Here is a 26,971-nt window from a genome sequence, read left to right as displayed (position 1 = left end):
TTTTTTTTCCAAATCAATCAATACAAAATATCACTTAAGTATACAAAATTGGAAAACAATAATTGTAATGCATTGAAAATGGACAGTTGGTGTTAAGTTTTGAACAATTTAATCATAATTTGAGAAGAGACCTCATACAAAAAAGTTGATAAATCGCTTGCTAAAGCGTAGAAATAAAGCGAAGATGTTACCTATCAAATATTATGATTTTAGCCTGATGGTGATAATTAAGCTGCAGAATTAGTTACCAGTAATCTCATTTAAGTTTTTTTAATTTTTTTTTCTGAAAACTTTATAGGATCCATTGTGTTGTTTAAATTAAATTAAACTATTAATAAACCTTTGGTGCATTTTGCAATTGCACTTTTGCAGAGCTAAGCATTTTTCAGTGATTAGTTGTACAGAACAAAAGTCATAGCACTATCATACATGCGAAATTATACAGTAATTTTTCTTTTAGGAAAATATAATCTATATGTAAATAACAAATATTTTTGCATTCGCTTAAAGTAGTTTAGGAATTAGGGTGGGTAGCTGAAATATCTGAAATTAAATACAACAAAAAATTAGCTTTCAGTTTACGGTTCTCTTGTTAAATTTCTACAAGAAAAAAAATTAGTTGTTGTGAGAAAAAAGGACAACAGTTAAAATATATTAATTTTTACAGACAGTAGGCAAAAGTACACGATATTGGAGAAATGATGTTCGAATATAGGTCGATATTTATAACTTAATTATTAAAAAGGCAATGTGCACAATTTTTCAATTTTAAAATGTGATGTTTGATAAAGATCAAATATATTAATATATATAGTATGTACATACATTTTTAATGTAATAAGACAAACACATGTGCTTACAGAGAACTCAATAATTATTAATTACAAGTAAAATAGTTATACAAACATAAAAAAGCTCATCCTATCACCAAAGACAATAAAAAAACAAGTGAGTGTTTACAGTGAGTGCCCGTGGCGCATACATACATATGAATGTACATAGAATACGCAGCAAAAATGTGTACTATACATTTGTTTATTGCTGATGAGTCACATTTTTTTAGTTGTTACATACAAAGAGAGGTCATAGATAGTTGAATGCATATGTGTATATACTGTATACATATGTACATATGTATGGATGTACGAGTATATGCATTAATTAAAGTTTCCTTAATTGTGTCCTTGCATTTTAGCATTTGCGTAAGAACCAAAACTAACAAAATTGTTCTGTTAAATATAATATATATATCTATGTATATAAATACAGTGCACTCGCGATAACTCGAACTAATTAAAACAGGAGCTGTTCGATTTATCGAATTTGTTCGACTTATCAATTGAGTGTGCTATGTTAAAAAAACAGTCATCGATATCGATTTTTCGATCGATTGTTGAAAATGGAAGCCAGTAGAAAATTTCTGTAGCATAGTTTCGTTATACGAATTACATTTTGGTCCATTGGCTGGATCAATGGTGTCACATTCGGCGGCATAAACATAGTTAAAATTAAACCATCCTCGGACTTTAATTCGATTTCGTTGGGATGTGATGGGGCATTATCAATTAGAAGAAGAGCCTTCTCAGGTAGTCCCCATCTTTCAAATTTTTTCTTACCTAATTATTAAAGTCATTTAACTTGGTTAAAAAAATTGTTTTAATGAATCTGGATTTTACCTGCGGCACGAACGAATTATGAAACCAGTCTTTGAAAATCGCCGAAGTCATCCAGGCTGATTTGGAATTTTTGTACTCCACCGGACAGTTAAAATTTTTGAAAACACGAGGATTTCTTGCTTTGTCAATAACGAGAAGTTTAAGCTTATGGTTGCCGGTAGCGTTAGTGCAAGCCATAAATTGCTTTTCTTTCTTTTTTATAAGACTTATGGTGGACTTGGCTACCCCATATTCCTTCGCTAGAGAAGTAACACTACGTCCACGATTAATTTTGTTAAGGACTTCAGCCCTCTCTTTTAATGTTAAACACTTCAACCTTTTACGATCCATTACTCACGTGCACTGATACACTACAAATGACAAATTTAAAGCAATTTGGTCAATGCAAGATGTTGTTCCCAGAAAACTAACGGGATATTAACGCCGAAATATTCATATGGACAATACACTAGTATACATATAATTTATATACATATACTATTACATATGTATCTATGTACAAAATGTACATGTTTGAAAAGAATGTGTGTACAAATAAATTTGTTTTTTTGTTCGAGTTATAGCGCTTTTTTATTGTTCGAGTTACAAAGAAGTCAATAGGGGAAAAAATGTGTTCGAGTTAGCACGTCGTTCGACTTAGCGGCTATTCGAGTTACCGCGAGTGCACTGTATATAGGAACATTTATTTCAATATTTCTTCACAAGAAAACATACGATCGATAGGTTTATCAAAGTTTTGTAGATGTATAATAAATTATTAACATTGTCTACACACAGCTACCTGGACTACTAAGGTTTTACATAAATAACGGGTGGGTTTGCTTTCTTCAGTTACTTTTCATATTTTTAAACTAAACATTGGAAATTTATTGGATTTTTATTGTTTTTGATAATCAACCTTTATCCTATACAACTAAAACTAACTTAAAAAATTAAATGGAACGACCAACCCGACCCAGATTTAAAATCCGCCAATGATTATCACTTCTTTCAACGGCATTCCCCAAAAACTGATGGAAAATGTTTTTTGTTGCATCCTGTATGATGTCACAGCTGCAACAAAAACAACAACGAACAAATTTCCAACCGACTCCTATTTATAAAACTGGAAGTGTGTCGGAGCGCAGCCACTCGTATAGCAATAAGCTAATAGCAAATTTTATTAGAAGAAAGTCGGTTGATGTCAAACTTCATTGTGAAGACCTGCTCTATTCCAGCGTTGCCAAGATATCATCATTTATTCGCCACTTGCTAACGGTTGGCGAAAAGAAGAGGCCTGAAGCTGTGCTACGGCATAAACCTTCAATGCGACATGTAGGAACAACTTGATAGTCAAAATCCTATCACACATGTGTTTCAACCCTGAGCTTAAAGCTAGTACTAACTTTGCAGCCGTGAAATTTCGCCAGCAAAATGTATTGGGTTTGCCATAAAATTTCGCCAGCAACAGTGATTGTCACATGAGCAGAAACGTCAACTTTGTGAGCATCGCCCCAGAAGCAATTGGCAAATTTTTGTAAGAAAAAAGTTTTTATGCAATTTAATACAGATATTGACACAAAAAAGATATAAACAAGATTTACCTACACTCGTTGCGAAGACGTATTCAGATACTCGCAAACGAATTGTCACATTGTAAATAGGTGTGAAAACATGTTACTAGCATGTTGCGCGGTGTTTTCAAGGCGTGAACTGAGCACTGCACTCACTACTTTGTCGCGAGGTACATACCTCGAAAAACATATCCGTTAGCAAATGCATTTTGATTTTTTTGTTTCAGATGATTCTGGTGCGAGTTATGATGTATGTATAAGTACACCGCATAACAACTACTTTTTTCGAGGCGTCTTCGGAGATTCACTGCCACTCGCTCAATTTTCAATATTTTGCAAAGCTAGTTTAAGAAAATAATGTTGAAATGTTGTAGTACATTATGGAAATTGGCTGAGTGCACTTACTGTATCTGTATCGCCAAAAAAATTACTATTAAAAACATATTTTCTTTTACCGAACTAACCTTACCCCCTCCATAATGTGTGCGGCACTATATAAATAATGTTTGCGGCACATCATTGCAGAATCTAAAGGAAAATTTATTTATTTCAGTAACCGATAAAGCCCTTTATTCGCTTTAATTACAATGGTATACTCAAATGCGTATCGATATACTCAAATGTACATATGTATGTCTAGAAAAAGGATGTGTGGCAAACAAAACCAAGCCAGGTATAGAAGATAATAATAAAAAAAAACGCTAAAATTTTGTTTCGTTTTAAAAAATTATTTTCAAATAGAAAATATTCAAGAAAGCACCGTACATTAAGATTTTTGAATAAAAAATGTATATTTCAAAGATAAGCAAATCCAACCATAAGTTAAGTTTATATTCTAATTGTGCATAGCCACTATTTGAAACTCTACCACTAATAGTTAAAACGTAAATGAATAAAAATATAGTTTGCCGATAAGAAAATTCGAAATGTTCAAGCAAAAAGATGGAAACGAAATCACAAGTATGAGAGGCCCACGCTCCCGACAGTAATTTGCTATTTTCTATATAATTTTTAATAAATAAATACTTGATTTAAACGAAACGTATAATTAAGGAAGCTTTGTCTGATACAGAATATTTTTGATAGGAAAAATTATTGTTAGAGAAATGGAATAAGAAAGAAAGTTTCGCCCGTATCAACTCACTAAGTGCTAAGTGCAATATATGTACAATATATCAAAAATAAAATTTTAAATAATATTCTGTATGCGATAGAGGTAATATTTGTGATCAAATATATTTCTCAGCAGCTAATTTAGCTAATATCCGATTTTGGGGTACCAAAACATCTACTTATAGTAATCAACATTTGATATCATCTTTATCAGTCACTGGTCATTACGTATGAGAGCTCTGGTCAGCTAAGAAAACTATACAAAAACTCTTATCGAACTTTAATTGGGCAGGTTTAGAGATTTGCCTGCCTTGGTATATCGGATGTTGCTAGGATGCCATTTTAAGAGCAGTCAAATATATTTATGTTTTTTCGTTTTTTATTTAAGGCATGTTTACAAAAGTAAACCATAGATTAAAGAAATACATATTATAATATAAAAATAAAAACAAATTAGATGCAATTAAACAGGCTACGCCAAATGAACCAGCTGGCCTATATGCCAGCACGATTTACAGTCGGTTATCGGAACGCCGCGGTTTTCAATTTGGCAGGGGAGTGTAACTTCAGCAGTATTCCACTCAAATTGATGGTGAATATTTTAACGATGTACAGTATCACCATCTTCGTAGACAGCCAAATCAAGAATTTTTAGGTCATGCCGTACTGCACTAATGCCATTGGAGCTCTTAAAAGTCTTGCTTCCACGCTGTGATAATGGAAGTAAAATTTTCGGACCATCTCAATTTGAGTTGGGGTAGTAAATGATTTATCAAAAGCGTACATATATGTATGTACCTTCATCTGAAACTCACAGCGGAAAATGACAATATTTTGTAAGCTGAAGTGTTGGATCGCGGCAGTGTGTTTGTTATTATTTCCGGATTTCCCACAGATTGAATCAACCCATTACAAATAAAAGTCGAAGAAGGTTCCCACGACCGTCGGTTCTACGTTACCGGAACGACCCGGATTTATATCAGACCAAGACTGTCACTCACGCAGGATTCCTCGTGCACGTATATGGACATATGTAACAACAACAATTCGGAGCCAAATCGAAGTGCCGAAAAAGTAGATAAAAACTTAGTTCACTTGATGGCTCACTCGATCGCAAAAGCAAATAAAAAGTGAGTGAACAAAATCGTTCATAAATTTTATTTTTTGAGCTGCAAAGTTAAATTTCTCAAAAATTCAAATAAAGTAGAGAAAGAGCCAACTACCTCAGCATTTCCCTTTTACGTGTATGTCATAACAATATTTGCAATGTTTTTGTTTTTTCGGGACAAAAGCGCTCGTAATTTTTTATTTTTATTTTTGAGCTCAAAAATTAAATTTCCCAAAACTCAAACAAAGCAAAGAAGGGGCATATTTGCCTTTTAGTGCTGTAAGAATTACGAGGGGGGTCAATAAGTGCGTGACTTTTTGTATTTCTGACCTCTTTACTGAAAAAGAAATACTGCTCCTGTCAACAGGCATCTGTCAGTTGACTCCTGTCAAAATTTGAACGTGCTGCGTCGGTTAGTTTGTGTTTTACAGCTACTTTTATCAGACTACCCAGTAATTCACAGTCGACCACAAACGCAATCGTGTAACAACTTCACAGGAAGGTTTGGCGTTGTTTAATCGCAATATGGAGGAGTTTTTGCACCGTTTTGTAACCGTGGACGAAAAATGGATCCATCACCACACACCAGAGACCAAACAACAGTCTAAACAGTGGGTTTCTAAGGGTGAATCGGCTTAATAAGCACACGAAATTCAGTTTTTCCCATTTTCTCCTCAAATTACTGGGTAGTCTGATAAAGGTAGCTGTAAAACACAAACTAACTGACGCAGCACGTTAAAATTTTTGGACAGGAGTCAACTGACAGATGTCTGTTGACAGGAGCAGTATTTCTTTTTCAGTAAAGAGGTCAGAACTACAAAAAGTCACGGACTTATTGACCCGCCCTCGTATTTCAATATATACTTTTTTATACAAAACAATGTAAAATTTTGATAACGTAAAGACCCAAAAAATATGTACCCAAGCATAAGAGGTTCGGCCAAAGTACTCTGAGAAAATGTCATTACGTAATAAAAACTGTTGGATGTACATACATACATATGTAGATAGAAAATCATATACTGCCACCATTCCCCTCACTACAGCTGTTTAATGCTTAAGACAACAGTAGCAACATTTTCACTACTCAAAGCTAATTTATTATATGGAAATAGAATCGTATTATTATTATTAATAAAATCTTCAAAAATGAATGAAATATGTATGTGAATATATTTTAACGATTGAGCGTTGCATATCAATGCAATTTATCTACGCATATACACACGAACACGCACTAGCATACATACCCTCGATCGGCCACTGCGCGATCCATCAGCTGTGCTGCCCGTTGCAGAATCTTTATTTTTCGAACGTTCCGCTTTACTGGTCGCTATTATTGGCAAACCACCACCTTCCATCATAGTAACAACTACTTTGTTATTACGACTACCGGCCGTTATGCTACCACTGGGCGTTTTGCCGCCACTCGTGGGCAGTGTGGGGCAATTCTCCTGTATTGTAGATGGGAAGCGCGCTTTTCGACCGCGACTTGACTTCAATCCTTTCTCCTTTCCTCGCTCCTTCTCCAATTCCTTCATGGTTGCGGGTGTATGACTTTTGGAACGTTTCAAAAATTTAAGCATATGATTTTTTATACGTGTTGAACTGCCGCTAGCATCACCACGCTGATGCAATTTACCAGCATTCGAACCGCCGCCGCCATTTGTGACGGTACTCGGTGGCTCTAACCGACGAAAAGTGCCATCGGAAGCACGTATATAGCACCCATCAGTCATTTTATGATAGGAATCTGACGGCAACTTATGGAAATTTCCATTGGGACTGCGATAGTAGCAATTGTTTGTTTTGTGATATCTATCGCCAATGGTTAAATACTCCGTTTTCTTTGTCGCGCTCGCGAGTGCACCAACACCATCCGTAACATTTTCCGCTGATGGAATTGGTGTAGTTGCTGTTGGTGTAGCTGCTGAAGACGCCGCCAATTTGGGCACTTGCAAGTTACTATTGGACCATGAATCACGGTCATCACCTCCGATACCGATACCGATACCGACATCGCCAATGCCAATGCCAATACCGCCAACACCGCCACCACTACAAACACTATTCGTATCTTTGTCCTTAATATCGAAAATATCACTGGTATTTAAATCTATACGCTTGCCAATCTCACTGATCGTAACTGGACGCCCATTGGCGAGACCTTTGATGCGTGGGTTACCAACCCGCAGTATTGATGACTCCTCCGTGCCGGTGACAGAGGGTGGTGATTCAAGTGTTGAATGGCTGTTGTTGTGCACCTTCGACTTCCGTATGGAGTGATTACGGTTGCTGAAGTGTGTGGCGGTCGACAAGCGTTTCTCATTGTTTCTTTTGTCGTGGTGGCTGGATAATTGGCCCATAACTTGTTTTATATTATATATTACAACTTTAACGTATACCTCTCGTCCCAGTTCCACTTTGCACATATTGGCAGAAGTAAAACCTGATATACACTACTTTATTTTTGTTTGGCAGACAAAAATTTAATATTGAACATTGTATAAGCCCTTATACATACTTATATATTCATATATACATGTATACATATATTTTTTTGGTATAAAAATCACTAAACAAGTCGTCGATTAATTGCTGTGACTAGATTTTGAAAATGGGGAATCAAAAAAGAGTTGAATACAGATACAAGTCTATACGTATGTATGTGTATATGTACGTAGGTTGCTGCCAAAGTTCTTTGTTGAGTTTCGGAGGAGATTAAAGCGTAGAGTGCGCGCTCTAAACCAGTGTTTATAACGAGTTGTTGTGCTTTATTTTTACATACATGACGCCAATGGGCGGAAAATCTTGTTATACATTTTGCATTGTACGTTACAGACGTTATTTGAAAATCATTGTGATGTATTTTTAAGTGAAACTACGTTAAGTAATAACGCGGCATAAGTAATGGAGTTTATTTTTTTCTTAATGCTTGCTTGATTACTTTTTATACATTTGTACATTTGAACTCTGGTGCGTGCTTTTCCTTACGAAACTTTTTCAACGTAGTAGAAGCCAATGTAAAAAAGTTAACCCTTTCGGTACATCTTTTTATTGCGCCATCCAAAAAATCCAAATTTTTGTCTGAGTATTTATTTTAGGACCAATAACAAATACAAATAAATTTTTTTTTTTTTTTTTTTGTTAAGTGATTTTTTTTTTAATGTTGCCATATGGCAACAAATGTTTTGTATTCGTTTCAATCGCAAATAATCTTCTTCTGCAATCTAATGCAAGTTAACACCTTACGAGAAATTTGTTGCCATATGGCAACAAGCTTAGTTTTAAAAATTAGCACAGCTTTTAAAGCTGCGAGCAAAAAAATATTTATATGCCAAATGACAGATTGAACATTTTTCTATATACTTTATTCAAAAATTGTTGAAAACATTTGCCCAAAATGCCTCAAAAATCTAAAAATGCAAAATACAAATTTCAGAGTGAAGTGCTATATGCCAGAAGGCTTTCTTTAAAAATGTTGTGTTACCGATATATAATGGGCGGTTATTATTTATTTTATTTCTGTTTAACCATTAAACTTCAATTTTTGAAAATATGTAACAAAAAAGTTGATATTTTTTATAAGAGAGTGTTGACGGCCTTTTAAAGTTTACTGTTGCCATATGGCAACAATATCGCGAAAGGGTTAACTAAAACCGCTAAAACTAACCGCCGCTCTTTTAACTCCTCTTTGTTCTTCGTCACTTTGCGCGCATGTACGTTTGATTGGTTTCTTTCAATTCTTCTTATCTTTCTTATTCATTCACATACTATGTAACCAACTCCAGCGACATGGCAATGCTTGGAACTTCACTTTAATCGTAGCATGTATTTTTTCCCTTGCGCGCTGACTTTCTGGGATATACCTGTGATTTTTTCCATTATGTTTTCATCAGACCGGCCAGTCGCCCGTTGGCCGGTCTGCTCTGCAAAAGCTTGCTTGATGAGCTCGGCTTCGAGCTAAATCGGTTTAAAACAACTGCGCCGTATGAAATACACACTTCGGAGGTGTTTCTTTCTACCTTAGAAAAAATACACAAGTGGTTGGTTGGGTGGTTTGTTGATCATCGGTGCGACTGAGACGACCAAACATACAGATGTTTCACAAATTACACAATTTGTGTTGGTATGTACGTATGTACATATGTACGTAAGCAAAAGAAAAAGCTCAAAAGACTGTAGATTAAAAGTCAGCAAAGCAGCAATATCGCTAAAAAAAATGACAACACGCAGAAAAAGCTTACCCACTTGTTTAGCAAAAAAAAAAAACAACTAACATATTATTTGCACGATTCACTACCTCTGCGATTGTATCAAATACAAAAAAACATTCTTCTCAATTAAAAGCTCACATGTTATTAAAAACAAAAAAAAAAAACAAACGTGTGTCATGTCTTGCAAAGCCAATTTCAAATCGAATTGAACAAGCAAAAATTATAGAAACTAGCGAATAAGTAACTATCGCAATTTTTGATCTCCGGCTTTAGTTTCGTATTTTAACATTACGTCAACGTCAACTACATTCATACTTGTGTACGTGCATACATAAATATGTAACATACAAACGCATGCACTTTTATGTGCTAAAGCCAAGCGGTACAAGTGTAGTTTATTTAAGCCCTCGCCAGCCAGTAAGTTGTCTTCTAATTTAAACAAAAACAAAAAGAAACAGACCAACAATATTTGTAGGAGCTTTTTTAAGTAGCGATTTTTGCTTTTTTGCTGTCCATTTAGTCTATCGTTTTCACTTTACGCTATACTTATAGATTAGAGGGGATTCTTATGCACCATTTTTCACAACGCGTTTACACTTTTACGCTTTTTAACATACAAAAAATGTATCATTGTGTTGGGGATTATTTCACTTTTGCAACGAAGCAACGGCGAGTATACTGAACAATTTGAAAAAGAGTATTCGCACTTATTCACACTTGATAAATTTTTGATGTACTCTATAGCACTTACGTAAAGTAAGTTAATCAAGATTTTTATTAAAACATATTAGACACAATGATTGCACTCAAAATTTTAAGAAAGGTAAAAAAAAACAAAAAAATTATAAAAACTTTAAATCACTTAGTGTACCAAAGCTCTTTTTGTATTCCAATTCAACTTTTATGACTAATGTTATATGGGTATAGGTGTAACTTATTCACATATTCCTTTCTTTCTTCTCCATTCATTCAAATCAATTAAATTTTCACGGATTTTAATGAATCCCACTTCGCCATGCCACGAATGTTTAAGCGAATTTTGTTATAACATTTTACACATTTTCAAGTACTGGTCTAGGGCAGCACTTGTTGATTAAATTTTATATATAATCTATGCTAAGCACAATTACTCGTACATTCACCATATATGTATACACATATTTACACACACGTATATGTACGTAGTTGTATATACTATATTATAAATTGTACGCGCAGCACCGAACCGTTCAACGCTTCAACAACGAAAATTTTATTATAATACGAAGGCTTTAAACGTCGCCATGATACTGAGAAGTCTATTCAATTTAGACTTGTTCTCATACCACTGTCCGTCTGACTGTGGCTCGGGCCAGCACGCATACCTCCACTCATAAGCACACATTCATATTCACACACAAGCACACCTACATATAGTGCAAGCGGAGTAGTCATACAAAGATTCAACATACATATAATGTTGAATAGAAATTTTTAATTCTCGACCTTTTTGCAATTCTCAAACGTACGAAAGAGAATGTTGAAAAGCTCTCAGTTCGATGAGGAAACTAATTTAGATTGAGACAAGTGTAAATATGAGCCACAAGCCGCAAGTCAGAAGTCAGCAGCGTCAGACACAAGCAACAAACGTAGATAAAACAAGTAATTGTGTTTTTGTTGTCAGCAGCAGTGTCCCAGTAAGCGTTTATGCCTTGCTTATGCATTGAAAAAGGTGTTATAATCTAATTAAAATACAAATGAAGTTGTTGTGTAGGAAAATGTGGTCAGATAAATGTTTCTTTGATAAATGCAGAATCCTTAACACATACATACATATGTACATACATACATATGTCCTGGTTGGAATGCAAATAAACGAACAAAAGCCGAGTCGACTGGACACAAGGCAGCGGAGCAAAGTCAATTTCACTAATAGCAGCGCTAAACAAAATCAATAAACGCAGCAACGTTTATGTTAAAGTTTAAAAGTGGCAGGAGAAAATATAAACAGCAGGGTCCAAATGAGGACGAAGTGGGCAAAAGTCTAGCCTCTAATCGGTATTCTCAAGGTACGTTAGTTATCACGAGACACGAAAAAGCTCCCAAAATATGGCATAACATGCCGTTTCTTCGTACGTCGATGCTTCGGTACCTACTTCAAATTACTAAAACACTTCTTGGGTAAATTTAGTTTTGAATACAACATCCATGGCAGGTCAGGATTTGGCATACACCAATTATGATTTTACGGAAAATTCAGTACAACGCGGTAACTAAAAGTTTTCCCGTTCCCACGACAGTCGGTTCTGCGTAACCGGAACGACCCGGATATAAGGCCAAGGGTTGTCACTTCAGCAACATTCCCCGTATTTGTATGAGGAATGTTTATGCTGCTACAACAACAACAAATCCTATGAACGACGTGGAATCAATTGATTTAGTTTCTTTTTGTTTTTGTTTTTTAACTGAAGTTGCAATATTTTCGACGCCTACCACCGCCGTGCTGCCTCACTGACATTCAATAGTGCTATAAATTGACTCCCATTTATTCACTACAGCACATAAAGTATGTTCGATTATTAGATAGATAGATACTTTAAGAGGTTTGCACTTCGACCTCATGGTCCTTTGCACCCTCTATTCATCACAGTACCTCATCCAGACCCAGTACCCTTATTAAACTCAGGATAGAGCTGGGTTGGATTGAGCATATGTGCCTTTTTTCCGGCCGCAGTTGGCCAAGATGTCTCAACCTTACCCGCACTATAGCGCTGCATTTCAGGAGAAAGTGTATTGGAGTCTCCTGAGATTGGTCGCAGAAAGGACAAGAGCCCGTAGACCAAATCTCGATCATGTGCATATGACGTCGCAGTCTGCAGTGGGCTGTCAGAATGTTCGTGAGTGTTCTTGAGTGTTCTCAGTTTATCCTGGGGGAAGGTTAAGAGCTTTTAAACCTCTTTTAGTTTAATGCCAGCAAACTTCCCTTAGCCCTAACTCTTCACTCCTAAGCTTCTCCTTGATGGGTTATTGCCCCATAGTAAGGAAGGGTTCGCATCCTATTAAAGGCGAGACCGCGGCCTCTCTAACTAATGCGTCCGCAATTTCATTCACAGTTATACCCCTGTGTTCTGGGACCAAAATTAGCCGGATTGAATTGTGCGTTCTTAGTTGATTAAGTTTCTTGATACACTCAAGAACCAGTGAGGTATTGTACTCACAGGATGATTGGATCATGAGTGTCGCCTGACTGTCGCTCAGAATGGAAATTCGCTCATTCCGGAAATTTTTGTCTAAGTTTATCTCTGCATATAGACAGATGGCATAGAGCGTAAATTTTACCGCTTTAGTATACAAACCTCAAAAGTATCATTAATACAAATACCTAGGTCTTAGACAACACCACTTTTTGAATGCTTATTGGGTTGCATTCCACCCAAACTGAATATGTCCGCCTATGCACACATCTGGACTGCACACGCATACCTACATATTCGCTTGTATAAATGACTACCTAAATACATATACGCTTGTGCAACCTCTTGCCAAAGCTACGCTTTTTCGAAATAATTTTTTTTTTTTTTTGTAATTTCATTTTCAATGCAGTCATGATGATATTTGTACATTCGATAGATGATCGAGTGTGTGTATGTATTGTTTAAGCTTTACCGCATAACCAACGTGACGAGCTGCTCTCAATTTGCAAAAAACCTGTACTTAATTTTAGAAACGACAGACATACAAGTCAATACATATGTATGGCGATATGTAAATACATACATATAACCGTATACATAGATGTGTGTAAATCTGTATATGATACGAAAGTATCAAAATAAACACTATGGTTGTTTAAACGTGGTTGTGTTGAATTTTCCACTTAGCGTACTTGAAGCGCTCATATTCTCAACGACAATAACACCAACGTCAACAATAATACGGAGAGAGTGTCGGTCGGGTCTATGTCAACAACTGAACTATCCAATGATTCCAGTAGTGTTTTAGCCTCTCTCACTCTTCCAAGAGTGCTATTCTTATGGCATTTAGCACTTTACTTTGCATTATCTATCTTGTGCCTTTCTTCTTATTCACATAACTTGCGCTAATAAATATTACATATGTATATGTATGCATGCCCATATATACATATATTTATATATATATACCTATGTCCATACGAAAGTGGCTAAAAAGCACAATTGCATATTAGTTTCTATACATACATACATACATATATGTTTTCCTACATACATATGTGTGAGTATATCTATATATTCATGTACATATGTAAGCTAATGTCTAAAAAGCTTATCTTGTGATTTATCTTTTTGTCGTTATCTTTGTTAAAATGACAACAGAAAAAAAATATATGTACATTGTGGGGAAAAATAAAGTAGTGAGGTGCATACGGTCATATATACGTATATAATATATAAGCACAATACAACGGGTATTCTTTTAGAAGTATAGCTCCTTTGTTTCGAACGTGACAGAAAAATACTTAATGAAATCGCCATTAATTTGACTTTAATAGCTTGAACATTTTATGGCATTAATTTTTTTAAGTAAAGTCGAACATATTGCGAGATTAAAAGCCAGCTAATCAGCAGACAGTCCAGAAATGCTTCAATTAACAGCTACTTTGACAGATATCCTAATTATAACTCATATACATATGGTACATATGTATGTATGTACGTTTGAAAACGCACCCTCTTTTTAAGTAGACTTAGCTTTATTTAAGTGGACTTAGATAATTTTATCGTGCGAATTGCATATAACTGAAAGGCAAACACCCAGACACACATACATGCAAATGTAAATGGTATGCACGTTTTGTACCAAAAACGGGGCACGTGGCTTACTTACAAATTTCTATTTTTTTATTAATTATAGACGCGAAAGTTCATATGCACTATATACGCACACTCATATGTATGTAGATAATATCGTGTAACGTTAGCAAAAGTAGCGTAGATGGTGCATTTGCACTTAACGGCTTCTACATTATTCATTTATGGCCAAATTTGTCACATTGCCTTTCTACTGTTCTAATTTGTGGTGTCTCAATGTTGAAGCTTACAAACGCACACGCGTCTTATTTATAAAGAAAGCTTAGTTTAGATTTTAATCGAATTAGATATTAAACGATTAAATCAATTCGATCGCCGTAAAAATAATTGTGTCAATCAGTGTCATTTTTAACAGCTACATTTCATTGTCAGATTAATAATTAAGTTATATACAAATATATGTATGAAATGTATGCATATAAGATTAAAGTAATTAAAAAATTAAATTATCTTTTTTGATAGCAACATCGCCTGCCTACCGAGGGTAGTCCTATTGAAATGCAACTTTACTGAATGTTGTATTTTTATCTTAAATTGGATCTTATAAAACAGAAATTATAACCCAATTATACAATTAAAAAAATATATAACACTTAATTTTTTTCACACTCTTTTCGAATTTTCGAACTTCACCGTTTGTAGTGCAAACTATCATTATGATTCGGCCAATAAACGATTCGCTCGCAGACGAATCGTAAACCTGCGATATCTTGCAGCTCCCCACAGAATATCTTGCAGCCTATACATGCGCGCATATTCCACGACGATAAGTTGGAGCAAGGTTTTATTTAGCTTGACTTTAAAGAATATTGCAAGGTCGGAACATTCAAAGCGGTGACCCTAATTTTCCCACGACAGCCAATGCTACGTTAACGGAACGACGCGGATTATATTCGTCCAAAGATTATCAGCTCAACTAAATAAAATAAAAAGTGCGTTTGGATAGGAAATTTAAACACTATAAAAGTTCTGCACTGATTCTAATTGGTTTCAATTGGTTTTTGGGTGGTAAAATTTGTGTTTGTATTTTGATATAAAACTGTACTGCCATTATTACGGCAGCTTATTTTTTAACACCCATATAAAGCAGAGTTTCGAACTTTGTATAAAATTTATAATAAAGTATTCATCAAAATTTAAAACTTTTTACTCAGAATAAGTTTTGACTATTTAGTGTATAATTTCAATTATTTTCTTATAAAAATATAGTGACTGACTGAAAAATACATACTGACTTTTGCGTAACTTGCAAGTTTCAAGTGGTTCAAAAATTGACAAAAAAATTTTTGACAATTTTTCTGCTGACGGAGTTGAGTGTTTTCTTCGGCTATGTTCAGAAACGCATTATAATGCGCAGTACTTGCAGCGCTGGTAGCACTGCCAATGTGACAATTCATGCAACTGATAGATTTGTTGAAAAATTGCAAATAGATTTGTTGCATTTATGAACGCGCTGTGCAGTAAAATGGAATTGGAAAAAACCGATAGTCTTTTATTAAATTTAAGAAGAAAAAAACCGTGTAAAGCTTAAAAGAAGTACATATCTTGTCAAAAGTTTAATATCAAAACGGAAAATCCCCAAAAATAAGTCTTTTTTTGAAACAATAAAATCGTTTCCCGAGGATATATTTTATTCTCATTCTATCTATTTTTAAATCTTTATTAACTTTTTTTACTTCATCTACGACCTTAGCCCAGAGCACGCTCTTTTTCCTCCTTCCCGACGTGAACTCGTTCTCCATGCTCAGTCGGACTGTGAGCAGTAATTTTATCTCCGATGTACTAAGTAATCACTAAAACCAAGAAAAGTATAATAAAATAAAGTTTAAATATCGTATTTTTCATCAATTTTTGTATTAAAAGCTAAAATAAATAATTAAATACCCACTTTTCATCAGACATTGTAGTAGCGTATTTATTGGCAGTGTGAAAATTTTTGCTGCAAATAATGCACGACTTTTGATACAAAAATGACGTTTAAGAACGCGTTGCATTTGCAGTACTGCCATATTTGCATTTTTGAACGCACTGCTCACTCTGAAATGGTATGTTGCACACTATAATGCATTGTTGAACATACCCTTCCATATAAAAAAGCAGTGGAGCAGGCGTGAAATGGAGAATATGCATAAGAACGCGACCAAAAAAATTCTCAAAAATCAGTGGGATTTTTGATCTACTTGGAACTTGCACTTTATCAAAATTCAATGATCTACAAAACTGCATACCCCAAATTTTTCTAAAAATTCTAAGTTTTTTGAGGAAAATTTGAAGAATTTTTACAAATTTTGTACGAAGTTCGCAACTTTGCTTGATATGGTTTTTTTTTCTTTTGTAGTATTAACTAAATTTTTATGAAAAAAGAATTGAAATTGCAAACTAAATAGTCAAAACTTATCAATATATGATTGATGTACACTTTATTTTGACGTTGACTGTATATCTTATGGTTTCTTTTCTTCTTAGTTTTTGTTTCTTTCTGTTTTGTTGTATCTTGCCTTAAATTAATAGAAATTTACTTGTGCCTAGACTTTGAAACTAAATTTTTTCAAATATCCTAAAAACTCAGTTATATGGAGTTTTCGAAAACCGGTTGCTCCGTAATGTAACAGACTTCTTTACGAAACCATTTGTTATTTGTAGGTAGCATTACACTGTGGCACGCATCATAAGTTGCAGTTTAGCCCTAAGGCACCTTTTAGGAATGGCTGCGAGAAACCATTATTAATATTAAGAAATCTGGGAAATTCAAAGGAGTCTAGTTACTTCGCCTATTCCACCATAAACACTTTACTGAAATTATCGGTTGTACTACAATTCCACTAGTATTAGTGTACGATTCTTTTAAACAGGCGAATATTTAATGCATAAATTAATTAATCAAATACGGGATACATTGTGAACATAAACTTGCCCCAAGTTATTACAAAGCTACTTAATTTGCGTCATTTAATGTAATCCAACCCTTTGTGTAATTTCTTGTCACCATACACTCGTGACAATTGCCCTGGAGCAGTCTATCTTTCATATCTTATCTTGTTTATTATTTGGAACGGGTGTATATGTATGTGTACAATGAATTTCTGAAGATGTTTCTCGTGGTTCTAAATCTGATTCGCACACATTCACACATATATATGTACTTAATTATTCTCATGCCCTTCTTACGACATATTAGGATAATACAATATTGTCATGTCATTTAATATAATTTAAAACCGTATGATATAATTCGTATATTTTATTAGAACTCAAAGAGAGTATGTTTACACATAAATCTACAGTATATTGCAAACATTGTGCGGTAAGAGGAAATAACTTACAATTATGGCGCCGCCAAGCAAACAGCTGACGTCTAATTTTAAGTTTTCCCATTTTACGCAACCTGTTGTGAATATTATATCTATACGTAGAGTTTATTGATTCAAAAATAATCCCCATGACTATTCATACGGCTCGACAAAGTCAAACCGACATTCTCGTTGGGGAATATTCTTTATTATTGTTGCTGTTCCCATAGCAACAGTTGGTACCCGAAATTAGGATAAGGAATGGAGTCTCGAACGATGCTAGCTTTCATTTCAACTTCTAGCTGCTTAAATCAACTCATCTCATAGATTATTTCCGTCGAACCTAAACTTTAACGAGTACTTTTGACTACAGTTAAACACCGCATTTAAATTCCTAGTCATATGCAATTGTAGTTGTGTCAAAACTGGTGAACTCTCATATGTAAAAATGTTTATAGAATGATTTTAGGCGAAGCAGAATCGGAAAAGAGGAAAGCAGAAGAGGAAACTTTAAATAAGTTCTGGGTGGAAGAACTGCAAAAAATTATTGTTTTCTCTCAGTTTTAGCATAAATATGTGCCTGCTGTAAAAAACGAATTGAATACTTCCACTATGTGGAAATTGTGCTCATGTCAATTAGTTCAACGCTACCGGAAATACCCAAATTTAAATCCGAGCAAGAACTGTCATTCGCCGTATTGGACAACTACGACTATAAGGAAATAACAAATGCTGAAAAATTAAACCAATTAAACCAATTAAACAAAATTTTCACGTGTCCCTATTTATAAAAAAATACGGCTCTGGAAGTCATTTGTTGTCATCAGCAAACCTCAACTGTAAACAAAAATGAATCTTTTAAGTTAACTTCAAACCTGGGAAAACTCCTTGTATTTGTCATATTTAAGAACTGCAAACTGCGCAACAACAATAAGACGCACGCCACAAATCGGATGAGGAGCTCGGCCAAAAACCCAAAAAGGGTGTACGCACCAATTACGTATATATATGTAAACTGCAGTTAAGCGTTCAATAAAAATACTTAGGTATATCATCAATACTATTTTCCTTGGATCCGTCTCCGCTGAAACTGAATGAAAACTGCACATTAACCTAGACCATTAGGTAACCATCTTACCATTGTTTAAACGGATCACCCACTTGAGGGGGATGTACTAACCCTACAATAACAACGATCATGCTGTTAGAGCAACAACTATAGTATAAGAAAATTTTAAAATTTTAAACAGCTTTCCTTTAAGCAGTCTCAAGAAGGCTTTGGCCACTCGCAGGCCAGATCAGGCAATCAAGCATGATACCCAACATCATTGATCGTTGTTGTTGTAGCAGTTCACTAGGCCCTCCCAGTGCGGTGTAGTCAACCGTCGTCATCGTCTAACTCATCTAACAGTAGGCCCAGCAAACGAGCTATTTCGACAGTTTGGGTACAGCAGAAGAGGGGTGTTAGGTGAGTGGTTTTAAGAGGGCATGTGAATAAGTGGTTATTACCGTGCGGGATACCTTCACATGCCGGATATATATTGATCCGATCGATTCTGGAAGAAGTTTAATCTGCTACAATATCCAGATCTTAATTGAGCCATGGTTACGCCGGTTTCCCGAGACCGCTGAAGCTCTTCGTCTGCAGTAGGAGGTACTTGGCCTCCGATTAGGACATTCAGGGGCGGGAGTGGAGAAAAATGATAAGAGACTACTGATGACGTTCCCACGACAGTTGGCTCTTCATAAGCGGAACGAACCGGACTTATACCCGGCCAAGGACTGTCACTTCAGCAGCATTCTTCGTATATGTATGGGGAATGTTTATGCTGCTGCAACAACAACAATCTCCTGTTGAATGTCTTTTAGTGTCTATCTATATACTGTCCGATCCAATAGAGGCAGTCGTGTTTGGTCTTGGATCTCGTCGGTGTAGTTGAAGAAATATGTACTTCCTGATACGTCTTCACGATCTAGTGGTATTTTAGTCGAATTTATTGAATTTGATTATTGATCCTGCATGCTTGCTTCAAACTTAAGTATTCCATGAAATAAAGCATTCCCTTGAAGAAAATAGCCTTTGGTTACGTATATAGAGTAATTTACTGTACATATTTAATAAAGGTTATTAAATCTGTAAGAAATAAATTTGGGCCGGGCTTTTATGCGGGCATTGCACTGTGTTATCATGCAGTTGACATCAAAATTATGTATGTATGTATGCATATTTCCTTCTTTATGGCAAATATGTACGAAAATCCTATCTGTTTTAATCTTGTTGTATAGTTTTTATTTTAATTTGTTTTCGGCTTGATTTTGTTTTCCGACGCATGACCTACACTCACACCCTAGGAAGTATAATCGTCTTATATTACCGTAAAGTTCAATTACCCAGCGTGATTTGCATGCCGTTCTCTTGTCATTGTATTTATTGATTTATTCTATCTGAGGCTTATTAGCCTTTTCATCGAAATATGTGTATATACTTTGATTATATTTGAACATTTTTCTTATTGAAAACCCAATCACCTGCTAATTGTAAGCACATTTCAAAAAAAAGGGTACACACATACAAGCACATTATAAGCATGTATATGAATTATTTATTTTCATATTATTCTTATATTGTTCATGAAATAGTAATGGTTGGAACACTTTTTTGGCCGATACCCCTTTTGCGATTGGTAAAGAACTACAAATGGAAGCGCACAGAACAACTATAGAACACATCGAATGTATTATAAGAGTATAGGTAAATATATGGTAAATGCAACTGACACTACTAAACCAACACATTTTTACATATGTAAATGCACAATACACACTTGCCTTGAACATACATACATTTATATATATGTACGTGCCTACATACATATATATCTGTGGAAATTTGTCAAAACGACCTATTTCAATTTAGCACTTTCTACGTGTGAGACATGAAGTAACTAGAGATTCTCAATTCAAAGTTTTTATCATTCATTTATTTAATTTTAGTTCAGTTTCCAAATAAGTTAAGAAGCACCAAATAAAAAATTAAGTATTTAAATTACACCAAAATCAAAAACTGCTAAAATCAAATAGGTTAGTCAAAAGTCCACGGTTATGGAAAAAATACATAAATCCATACGTATGTATATGTATGTATGTATGTACGGGCGTGTGAGCATTGCAAGAATAATCGATTTGAATACACAACTATGTATTGTGGGGTATGATGCTTAGAAGTATGATTTGAAAAATTATCGTTGAAATTTCGAAAAAGGTTCCACAATGAGATCTAATCAGCAACTACATGGCATGTAGTATGTCGTATAACTGGTAACAAATAGTATGTAAACGGACATACATATGTAATTAAAAAAGAAGGCCACTCACCTTAGCCGAAGAGGTTCGCTGTTTCATCGTCGCTGAATTCGAGTGTGAAGCCAAAATGTTTTTATTAACAACGGGCAGCGGTGCAACACCGACACCACCACCACCACCACCACCACCTCCTCCGACACTTGTTAGGCCGGAGGTGTGATGTTGGTGGTGATTTATAACCGCCGTATTTGTAGACGTATTATTTGGAGGCAATCGTCCACCACCATCTGTTGCTGTCGCATTATTCACAAGATGATGGTGATGCTGATGTTGATGACTATGTTGCTGATGTGACTGCTGCTGATGTGTTTGTTGTTGTTGTTGTTGTTGCTGTGATTGGGATGTTGTGTTGACAGTCGTATTTGCTGTTATATTGGTCGCAACTATTGGGGTGGATGCTGTTGATGTCGCAACAACGACACTTGTTGTTGTGGTTTGTGGCAGTGCAATAATATTGGCGTTTGCCGAGTCATGTTGCTGGTCCTTGACTGAATGCACTGAACTATTGATGGTGCTGTTGTATTGCTGCTGCTGCTGAGAAGTGTTTAAGGTAGTGGCCGTTAAAGAATTTGTCGTTGGGGTGTTTGATGATACCGCGACCGCATCCGTTGTTGAGGATACATGTTCGGTTGGTAGGGTTTCAGGAACTGTTTGTAATGTCGCTCGCATTGTAGCAGACATTTTATTTCAAACAACGCCAACTTAATCTTAAATTAATACGACACAAAAATGGATAATGTTTGCGCAAACGATTGCCTTTGCCGTTGCTTTTTCTTTGCGGTGTATGAGTGTATGTATGTGTGTCAACAATATGCTTTTTTATTGCTCCTTTGCTCTCCTCGCGGTGTACTAAAAGTCTTTCCGTTTCGTTTTGTTTTGTTTAGTTTTTGGCATCAGTGAACACCGAAAATGTGTAACCATACATCGATAGATGTTCACCAAGCCTAAGCTGCGATTTCACTAGATAAATTTAACGGCCATCTGTAAGAAAAGTAAAAAGATTTAGTTTATATGAAATAATCATAACGCAATACTAGACAACAAGTGCTGAAAAATGTGTTTGAAAACAATTGAATTTTCGAAATTTGTACCCAATAACTACGTTTTGTATGACACATCTAAGGTAAAACAATGGGAGAGAGTTGAATGCAAAATATAAGACGAGAAAGTCGAGTCGATTCATACGCAGTAACATCTCTATCCCAGCTTTCTACAAAATGTGTATTGTAAGTTTTTTTTTAAATAAATGTAAGCTTTAATTCAAAGCATGCCCATAAATATTGTAAGTCTATAGTTTCAAAACCTAGCTCGTGTCCTGCGTGAAAAATTTAACTACAAAAATTGACAACAGCATTATACCCAGCAAATCAGTATTTTCTTGTAGCCTACACTATGCATCAAGCTTTGGCAGAGCAAACCAAATTTTCCAGATATATTAAATGTTCAAAAACAATATAATAGCCCAGATTTGATAGCTCGATTTTTTGCAAGTGAAGGAATTTCGTGATAATGCTGTTATAAAAGATTCTAGGTAAAAGTTAAAAAAACAAATTTTTAAAACATAAAAATTTTATTTTCATTTTACCAATGACTTTCCAGTTTTGTGTTTTCAAACAATGCAATACATTTTTACCATTTCTTCCCTTTTCTTCGGATCGTAATTACTCCAATGAAAGTAAATTCAAAGAGTTTAAGATACAAATTCACTGAAATTTAAAAATTTATTCAATTCTTTTCAAGTATATGGATCTGACTACTTTAAATAACAAGATTTCTTCTTATCTTATTTGGCACATAGTCATTTATGAGAAAATTATTTGAAATGCTATTCAAGTCGTCGATATGTGCTTTTCTTTGTAGGGTTTGTAACGTTTGTAATTCAGAGCGTAAGCTGAACTTCAGATGGTTATATCCCAACATATTTTGAAGTTTGCGATTATCGCTTTCAGTCAGCGCCATACTTGAAAAGTTAAACATTTTAAGCTCGGTTGGATGTATACCTAACCAGCGTATGTGTGGACATATTAAATTCTTTAACATTTCTCGGGACATCTTCTGCGACCCAAATTGATAGGTCAATAGGATATCAATGCCATGTGGATCGGCGTCAAAAAGAGCATATACTGGTAGTTTATGGTCGGCAGAAAGGCGATTTACAATGTAACGCGTACATAGGTCTGGATACCCTTTTCCAGTAATCAATATTATATCTACGCCAATGACTTCGAATATTTTTTGTGATAAGAGTTTAGAAAATATGGTATTTTTTTCGACAAGCAGTACAAATGAGGCACTTGTTTCCAAGCGATCGATTGAATTCTGATCTTGTGGAAGCACAACAGCACCGCCATACGTATAACAGTCGATCATGTCACCATTTATCATAAGAAAACGGATTGCACCTATAAAAATAAGACAACAAAATAATAAAACCATGAAAATATAAATCTATTTAAGATAGGAAACCTGCTATTAATCCCTTTCCAGATGCGAAAATTCTTAAATTCCATGGAGTTGTATGTAAAAGTGCACAGACATCTTTTAAACTACTACAAATACTGACAGTTTTGCAGCATTTTGCGGGATCATTGTAAAAAAGTTCTCTTAGCGTACATACGCCACCGGATAAAAGAATTTTATGTACTTCCATCAAGATATAAAAACACAAGGAGGAGCGTTGAAAACTTAGCAATCTGTATGTCACTATGCGTTCGAGTAGTGGCATAGTGCGTCTTCTGCGAAATTTAAAAATTCCACTACTGCAGGAAATGAGATTCTCCAAAAAAATTATGACAATTTTTTCAATGTTATTAATTAATGTGTAACGCATCATTCCAGTTCTTAATAGATATAGAAAAGAAAGAAATAAAAAAAAGTATTAATAATCATAATTTATTGGTTGGTGGTTTATCTTAAGTACTCAAATAATATTTAATAATGAAAATTCAATTCATGTCGATCTTACAATTCTACAAAATGCCGTGGTGCTCCAGATTGACAAATGACGCTATATCAAACCATATTTTCAACATGTCGGTGACTCTTATGAAAATCTGGAGAATACAATACCGTTCCGTTACTTTTTGATTTAATTGAGCTGCATTTTCATAAATTACTTTTTTTTTTGTGTTTTGGTTCTATAGCCCACGCCTTCATTGAATCCCTTAAGAAAAATATTTAAGGTCTGCCACTCCATAATTAATAAATGTACAAATTATAATATTGGTGAAAGATGATAAAAAGTATGAAAAGTACCATTGCTGGCTCGTAGGGGAGACTCGCATTGAATAGATGGAAATAAGTCAAAATAAAAAATGTTTTTTTTTTTATAAATGGTTTGTCGAAATACATTTAACCATTAACAGCAGTACATACCTTAAAAGTCATACTAAGAGAAATGAAAAATAACCCAATAAAAACTTTCTAATGGGAAATTGTCTATGTTGTAAATTCAAAAATTGTCTGACATTAGCTTTTTTAAAGTAATTACGAATAAATCTCCTCTCACTATGCTGCATACAATTTAAGAAGAAATCAAACGAAATAAGTATAAATAATATGACTATACCTAAAACAATTTTCAATGCGAATGTGAGGTGATTTTACAGATGAACCCAATGCTGGTGAAGACATTCAACCTATTCAAAATACTATATATGTATTTCCCAAAAGTTTTTGACTCTATTGAAGTAAGACAACGCCCCCGAAATGGCATTAATGATGGCCATAGTTCATTGATGGCCATTAAATTGATATTTTTTTTCAAATAATTAAATAAAAATTATTGCAATGCAAATGTGTTTAACATATTTTGCCTCTCATTTATGCTACTTCAGTTTAACTAACGGCCCTAAAATTAAATATGTATGTATGTCATTTGTTATACTGGAGCACCTTCATATATACATACATATATTATTAATATTTGCTCATGTTTAAGCCCACCTGTAATATATATATATATATAACAATATATGAATTTCTGCATTACTTTGTTTTTATAAACAAAAACTCAGGCCCCCCTCTCAAAAAAAGCGTACGTTGTTATCTTTTCGTGCTACATTCAACAACATTCTAGCTAATTATTAAAACAAATATAAACTCTACGATATTCAAGCCTCTTTGCAAACCTATAATTCATCCCTACACTACAAGTATCAACATTAAACTAGTTTTCCAATAACAATTTGACCTTCTTTCTTCTTTACCGTTTTATCTTGGCTGCCTTTCCACTTCATTTTTGATACTCAAACAAAGAAACCCAGTTAGTACGTTTCCCTACTTTTTCCAGATACGTTAATGAAAAATGTGTATTCGTGTATTCAAGTCTTACCTAAATTTCAACTGCCTTTAAGCAGTACGTAGCTTTGATTCTGCACAAATCATCCGAAAAATTTTAGCTTGAATTATTGTCTATTTGTTTTTACAAAGTAAAATATACTCATAAGTATACATATAAATATAAGAGTGATTTGGCCATTTAAAATTAGCCAACTGTGTGATGTCTACTTAAGCTCTTATGAGCTTGGTAACTTTATGTTAAAATTATAAAAGAAAATGAAGCAGCCCTCTTATTATCGATTATTTTGATTGCTACTCTCTTCCTTCACTTACCATTTATATAATTAAATTTTCTTATTCCCGAATTCCAATACAAAGTTTTAGCAACTTTTGAGAGGGATTTTGCAAATAGACTATTTCTATACATGGAAAAATCCACTTTTCGGAATATCGAAATTTTTGGGTGTCTTTCAACAGAAGACTCAGATGCTTCATACGGATCGGATACATTAACACACCGCTGCAGTATCAAGGCCGACTCAGAAGCATTGAAGTCGACGTCACACGAACTTCGACGCGATTTCTTCTTCCTCTTTTACTTATACATATGATGTATCTGCAGTTTTTTCTAGCGACTTAGCCCGATGTTTAATGGGTTTTATTTTTGTAACAATTCCCCAGAAAATTGATTTGCAAAGAATATAGTTTTTTTTTTCTTTTCACACGCGTACACTTACTATTGGAAATATATGCCACGGGTCATTAGCGAACGTCCCGAATCAAAAATTACCAATTTCCACACCTTAGCCACAAAAAAAAATTTATATGCACTTTTCGCATCAAGTATTTCGCATCAGTAACACCAATTCTGACATATTTTTACAGCAAACCGCGATACGCACCTTTCTAGTATTTTTAACTACTTTTTTATTCAATTTAATCTGCAAAAAAACTGCTTCACTTTACTTTAAAATTACTGCAGTCTGCAGGATCTTCCCAAATTTTGTAGATATACGTACGAATGATACTCACACGAGCGAAAAGACGGTCGCCATCTTTGAATTCAGGTATTCGTCTCAACGACGTCAATAGCATATGAGAACCCTGCCACATAATGAAATATTCGGTAAATATCTTGACTGTAATATGGCAATATGAATTCTTTGGAAACTTATTGTACTTTTTATAACACAAAAATATAATCTAAAATAGTGTCAAATATTCTGAAGAAGAACTTTGTGAATGGGGTTTATTTTTTGCTGTATTTGACATTACAAAAAATTGTATGTATTTGACATTACAAAAAATTGTATTAAACGGTATTACATACATTCAGCAAACTTTTGAGAAAATGTCACAAACCATTATATTTAACGACTATCCCGTCTGATAAATATATTATTTTGATTTACATATAAGCTGATTTTTAATTAAGCACGCTTATAAAAAAGAACAAGTAAATAAACATATTGATAAATTCATATTAAATGAATATTTACGAATATTCTGGCAATATTTAATTTTTCATTACCATAGCAACA

The 26,971-nt window shown here is 34.5% G+C and overlaps 2 protein-coding genes across 4 annotated transcripts in view; both read right to left on the bottom strand.

Annotated features, from left to right (window-relative positions):
* LOC128866385 (serine/threonine-protein kinase MARK2) overlaps positions 1–26,339 on the bottom strand; it is a 75,379-nt gene extending 49,040 nt beyond the window's left edge. The window contains exon 1 of the mRNA XM_054107079.1: positions 26,168–26,339. The gene's annotated coding sequence lies outside the window, so the exon portion shown is untranslated. The remainder of the gene's footprint in view (positions 1–26,167) is intronic.
* Positions 457–26,423, bottom strand: LOC128866387 (meiotic recombination protein W68-like). Of its 3 annotated transcripts, none has more exons than XM_054107083.1 (3): positions 25,764–26,174; positions 21,162–22,130; positions 457–543 (listed from the first exon to the last, which is right to left on the bottom strand). In XM_054107083.1, exons 2-3 carry the CDS (start codon positions 21,828–21,830, stop codon positions 505–507), a joined length of 708 nt encoding a protein of 235 aa, XP_053963058.1. In that variant the 5' UTR covers positions 21,831–22,130; positions 25,764–26,174; the 3' UTR covers positions 457–504. The 3 variants fall into 3 exon arrangements, with proteins under 3 accessions (XP_053963058.1, XP_053963057.1, XP_053963056.1); XM_054107082.1 differs by lacking the exons at positions 457–543; positions 21,162–22,130; positions 25,764–26,174 and adding exons at positions 22,516–23,551; positions 23,616–23,989; positions 26,333–26,423; XM_054107081.1 differs by lacking the exons at positions 457–543; positions 21,162–22,130 and adding exons at positions 22,516–23,551; positions 23,616–23,989.
* Between the last annotated feature and the right edge of the window lie 548 nt (positions 26,424–26,971).

This window comes from Anastrepha ludens, chromosome 6 (genome assembly GCF_028408465.1).
Source record: "Anastrepha ludens isolate Willacy chromosome 6, idAnaLude1.1, whole genome shotgun sequence".
Classification (NCBI taxonomy): Eukaryota; Metazoa; Arthropoda; class Insecta; order Diptera; family Tephritidae; genus Anastrepha; species Anastrepha ludens.
Note: the sequence above shows the minus strand (reverse complement) of the source record. Positions and strands in the feature narration are given on the sequence as shown.

Bases quoted from the DNA above. Each gene is read 5' to 3' on its own strand.
- LOC128866387 (XM_054107082.1), bottom strand. From the start codon at position 23,982: ATGATGCGTTACACATTAATTAATAACATTGAAAAAATTGTCATAATT. The intron at 23,552-23,615 runs GTTTCCTATCTT...TTATTTTTATAG, and splicing joins TGGAAAGGGATTAATAGCAG to GTGCAATCCGTTTTCTTATG.